Here is a 5874-nt window from a genome sequence, read left to right on the forward strand (position 1 = left end):
ATATATATATATACACACATACATACACAATGTGTGCATGTGTATATATTTACATATGTATATAAGCATATACATATATATAAATGTACTTGTGCATATATTTACACATGCACACACATATATACATATATGCTTATATATACATATTTCTATACATATTTACATATGTTTAGAAGCATATATATATATGTATATATATTTGATATGTTACTACCATATTTTTGTCCAGTAATTTTTATGGCTATCCTTACCGTTTTCGTCATTAATTAAACATTTTCTTTTTTTTTTATTATTTTCTTCTGTTTTGTTTCTTTATTTGGTCAATTTTTTTCATTTTTTTTTTTATTTTGCTTCCATTATTTTGAAGTTGTCACAAATGGTCACGGTTTGAACCCGCACTCACTGCTTTCCTCTTCCAGAACCAAATTTGTCGATCAATGCCTGTGCATGGATTCATTAGCAGCGTTTTCCCATCCAGTGATATTTCCATGCATTTCAGTGTGTTCACATGTAAAATTGTTCGATCCTGTGAATTTGAAAGAAAGCAGGAATATAATACATAATAACAGACTAAATTACAATAATAATCTAGTACAGTTAGAAGTTATTAGTCCTAAAACTTCAGGAATGATCTGAATGTTAGTATTGTCTGGGAATATCTCAATGTAGTTGCTTAATTAACCTTCCTGAAATTGCAATTAAATCTCTCCCAACAACATTTCCATTTTGAAAAATATATATATGTCAGATTATGTATGGTTCAGCATAGAAATACGTGGATTGCGTCTGTGGAGGGAAAAAAAGAAATTATAATATTGGGTTGGCAACTAAGTTCCTGCCGTTTTTTTAAAGTTTGGAATTTATTTCGTTTTTAAATTTTGGAATCTATTTTTTTTTGAGAATTCTATTTTTGAATCATTTTGGAATTTATTTTGTCTTTTTTTTCGATAGCTTTGAAAATTGTTAAGCTGTATTACTTCTGTATCATCTTAGAACAAATGGTCAAGTTTCTACCATATTTCTACAAATGGTAATAAAGCAATTCTTTTCTTAAAGCCATGTATTTTATATACTCACTTCTCGATACTGCCACTCTTGGTTCCCGTGTTGACTGTGGCATGGGTATATTATAACATTTTCACCTCCTGAGTAATCTAAACAGCCATCATCACGCCGAATTTCATCATTTTTACTTAGCATCCAGTACTAAACAAAACCAAAAACAATATTCAAATAATATTTTTGAAATGTTAATTAAACACACACACATATATTTGAAAATCTGCCTCAATAAGCTTCATCTGACCCATGAAAACACTTTGAGTCATGTCCTTCCCAAATGTATAAACAATTGAAAATCTAATGAATGCAACTAAATAGCAATTAATGAACATTCAAGATTCTACATACCTGGTTTCCTCCCTGATTATGGCACGGCCACATAATAACTGGTTTGTGCATGTTTTGATGATCCACAGAGGCATCAACACACATGGCTTTCTGTTTATTTCGGATCTGAACGGTTTGAAAATAAATAAATAAATAAATAAATATTACAACAACAACAACAACAGCAAAAACAACAATTTTGTCCAAAACAACGACAATGATATACAGTGAATTTCCAGTGCCATAGAAACGTAATAAAGACATGGAAAATAGCTAATATATGACGAAAAGGGAGATTGTGAGGCGCAAAGACGATGGTGTAAGGTGTTTCCAGCAGAAATGAAATGTTTGTTTGTAGAAAGATTGTGAGGCGAGAAATCGTGAATGAGGGAGGAACTGTAAAGATGTGATCTAGCCTCTCTCAACTCCCACCAGTTAGCAGGTAGGGACATAGCACAGAAGACCATGGCCTTTTACACACCAACCATTCTATTTATCATTCCATTGTGTATATATGTGTGGCCACAACAAACGTGTTTAAGTTGCAACCCCGCTTGTATATATGTTTTTCATCTGGGTTTACGACCAGCGAAATTACAGCCTTCGGAGAGTCATATTGGCTCAATAACAACCTGCACCGTACAACAATGTAAGAATAAGAAAGTTGACATTGTTTGGATATGAAACTGAGTGCAATGTCATAAATTGAAAGAATGGAAAAGACACAGTAGACTGGCCAAGCTGCAGCCCAAGCAATTCGTGTAGGAAAGACCACAACTAAGAGTAAACGTGAAGTAATAGAAGGCAGAGGAGGAATAGAAAACAGTTTCAAAGATGACACCTCAAAGGTTGGTGTTATGACAATAATATAGACTGAGTCCAGGTTGTAAAATGGTTGGTGACAGGAAGAGAATCCACCCCCACCCCCCACAGCCAGGCAAAAATCAATAAAGAAAATATGCCTAACACTAAAGATGAGTGATGTATTCTACAAGTGAGGATAAAGGACCATGATCATTGGGAAAAGAAACAGAAAGACTTCTCCAAGCCATGTCAACATGTAAAATTATGATAATGCTAACAATCCAGATAATTATAATGTAACAGAAATGTTATGAAATGTCTGACTTAATGACTTACCTCTCCTGATGCTAATGCTTCTCCAGGTATAAAAAGATCGGGATATACATTCTTTATATACCAGTCGAATGAATGACATTTTAAACGTTCACGTAATTTTTTCCTGTCTGTGACATCACCAAAATCTCCCTACAATACAAAGTGTAAATATGTTGATGTAAATAGATACATACATTATATATATATACACACACACAATAAATCTACACACACACACTCCAGGCTCATGAGGCTGGAGCTTAGTAGGGTCTCCAAGGCATTTAAGTGACTGAGAGTGCAAGAACTCAGCCCATTCCTTTATAGAGAATGAAGTGCTTTGCTCAAAAAAATATGCTTCCTTAATCCTGTAATCAAATTCATGGCAGAAGTGATTGTGATTTTAATAGCCGAAACACACACAAAGAAAAATGATCTTATTAATGATATAAAGTACTCAATATATGAATATAGAACTCGTTATTAACTGGTGTGCATGAAATACAAATCCCAGGATCTTAATAGATTCAAGTTTATCAACAACCATCAGTAAAAGTGAAAATTCGTCCGAAAAGAGAACTTCTTGACTACACAACCAAACCAGCATGTATAGAATATTTCATAGCTATAAGGACAAGGCAGTGTTAAGAAGTTTTGTTTTGTATCTGTGTGGTTTCAGGTTTGATCCTGCTGTGTGACAACATGTGAAAGCATCTTCAAGTATAGCTTGGAGTTGACCAATGTCTTGTGAGCGGAACTGGTGAACAGAAACTTTGTGGAAGCCCATTGTGTGTGTGTGTGTTGCATTTGTATCTACATGTCTTAACAGTGAGGATGTTTATATCTCACATGAATCACAAGTCTTTTATTTTTGGTCTTTTGTGTGAAAGTGTGAAATGAAGTGTTTTACTTGTGACGCAAGTAAGGAAGGCATCTGGTCATAAAAAACATTGCTTGAACATGAAAAAGTAGATGTAAAATCAATGATATATAACACTGTGTGATGCAATGATAATAAAACAATATATATTTTAACTCACCAAATCATAATTAAAACGTTCATAATAATAATTTTTATATTCATCCATCCATACTTCTGCTAATCGTACTGAATTCTTTTTTACAACATTTACACCTGTACGCCACTTGTATGGGCTTCTTTTTCGGAATATATGGCCTACATGTGAACAGGGGATTATTTCTAAAGTACCACCACACATCCATATCTGTGGAAGAATAAAAACAAAATATAGAACAATATTTAAAAAACAAAAAGCAACAAAAATTTCAAAAAATATATTACACATTTCCTTTTTATATATTTAGGTTTTAATATATGACTAAATGAATAAATTGTAGTGCAAAATGTATCCGAGTTATGCAGAAAAGGGGACATCCAACCCTGTTCACTTTGAAAGCTGCTTTGTAGCCACAGACTATTTTGAATCCACACATAGGAATCAATTCTCTTAATTCACCTTTAGGGCTAACACTTCAATTGTAAATGGGGACTTGCTGAAGACCAGGTTTTCAGATTCATATAAGTCAAATTGCTGGTAACAGTCTCAGCTAATTTTCATGCTAACATTTTCTTCAAATACTTAAGGCCTCACTTAAGTTGAGCATTTAGATTCATTTGCCAAAAAAAAAACAATTTTACAGATTTGATTATTTAAGTTAATATTTGATAATTCTGCTTAATATTCTGAAATAAAAAAATGTAGTCACTGCAAGTGACAAAAGCCAAACATGTCATCTCATCAGTCAGAAACAAACAAACAAAAGAAGAAAAAAAAAATTAACTGCAGTGAAGAGAAAGGGAAAAGAGGAATTTTTTTTAGTGTTTACTTACCCTAAATGAAAGTTCTAGGTTCTCACCACCCCAAATATCCATTCCAGCATCATACGTTCCAAGCTCTGTGAAATAGGCACGACTAATAGCAAATAGGCCACCTGCCATGGTAGGAGATCTGTTCGGGTATGCAATATGATATATATATATATATATATAAGAAGATATTTGTATATATGTATATAAACACATTTATTGGTTTATATATGCATAGAATTAGTCTTGACTTTAATATATAGTCTCTGTTGAGTTAAAAATCATCTTTAGGTGTGTGGTTTTGAAATGATTTTAACTCAACAGAGACAATATATTAAAGCCAAGACTAAGTCTAATGCATAACAGTCCCATGATGGCTTCACTGACCGAAACTTCAAAGTCACTGTCAACAACATTCTTGGATTAAAATAATAAATTAGTACTCTACAAAAATGTATAGAGTAGCCCATCAGATGAATGCAAAATTGTTTATATTATAATTGAATATAAAAACAAACATTAACATATATATATATATATATATATGATAAATAAATAAAAACACATTTATTGGTATATATATATATATATATATATATATCGCATATACGTATAATTATATGGCTATGCATGCATACAATATTATGCACATATACAGGTACATAAATATGCATATATACAAACATTTATGCATATATGACTATATATATCTCTATATACAAAGAAGTAATATCTATTGTCAACTGAAAGGGGTGTTTAGAAGAATAGATGTTATTTTAACTGCAGGAAGACACCTTTCCCACCTGGTTATTCATGAAATTTACACTTGACATAGGCCTGAAATTTTGGGGGAAGGGGCCAGTTGATTAGATCGACCCCAGTACACAACTGGTACATTATCTATCTACCCTGAAAGGATGAAAGGCAAAGTCGACCTCGGCAGAATTTGAACTCAGAACATAAAGACAGACAAAATACTGCTAAGCATTTCGCCTGATGTGCTAATGTTTCTGCCAGCTCACCGCCTTAATATATATCGCAAGCCGGGAGAGAACTGCCTACTATTTGAGCTTGAGTCTCCCACATTTAGTTGACAAGAAACATTAATTCTCAGTAGAAATACTGCTTTTATCTCTTAACAAAGATTTTCTTAACGAGCATGTTTGTAATGAATGTATGCATACATACTTCCATGGATGTATGCATGTATCTATGTGTGTATGTACACAATGATGTTTTGATGTAAAATAGACTGTATACACACACACACACACACACACACACACACATATATATATATATATACATACACAAGCATATATACCTATGTATTATATACAGATCCAGAATGAAGTTTTGTCAGTGAAGAGGTCATGGTTTGAAAGTGACAAAAATATTTGGAACACAAATTAAATTTAAATGTTGAAGTGAATCTAACTGTTTTTTGTGTGTTCTTAAACAGCTTATAAACATCTTCCAGGCTGCAATTGTGTATGTGTATGTATATATATATATATATATATATATATATATATATATAT

General features: G+C 32.5%; 1 protein-coding gene across 4 annotated transcripts in view; it reads right to left on the reverse strand.

Moving 5' to 3' along the window:
* Window positions 1-356: 356 nt before the first annotated feature.
* Window positions 357-5874, reverse strand: part of LOC106871242 (polypeptide N-acetylgalactosaminyltransferase 5) — a 124770-nt gene continuing 119252 nt past the window's right edge. For all 4 annotated transcript variants that reach the window (XM_052977285.1, XM_052977287.1, XM_014917594.2 and 1 more), the window contains 6 exons: window positions 4358-4475; window positions 3546-3731; window positions 2530-2658; window positions 1411-1515; window positions 1078-1206; window positions 357-526 (listed from right to left, as the gene is read on the reverse strand). In XM_052977285.1, the coding sequence (XP_052833245.1) occupies window positions 371-526; window positions 1078-1206; window positions 1411-1515; window positions 2530-2658; window positions 3546-3731; window positions 4358-4475 (823 nt within the window). In that variant the 3' untranslated portion in view covers window positions 357-370. The remainder of the gene's footprint in view (window positions 527-1077; window positions 1207-1410; window positions 1516-2529; window positions 2659-3545; window positions 3732-4357; window positions 4476-5874) is intronic.

The sequence above is a fragment of the Octopus bimaculoides genome, chromosome 27, assembly GCF_001194135.2.
Source record: "Octopus bimaculoides isolate UCB-OBI-ISO-001 chromosome 27, ASM119413v2, whole genome shotgun sequence".
Taxonomy (NCBI): domain Eukaryota; kingdom Metazoa; phylum Mollusca; class Cephalopoda; order Octopoda; family Octopodidae; genus Octopus; species Octopus bimaculoides.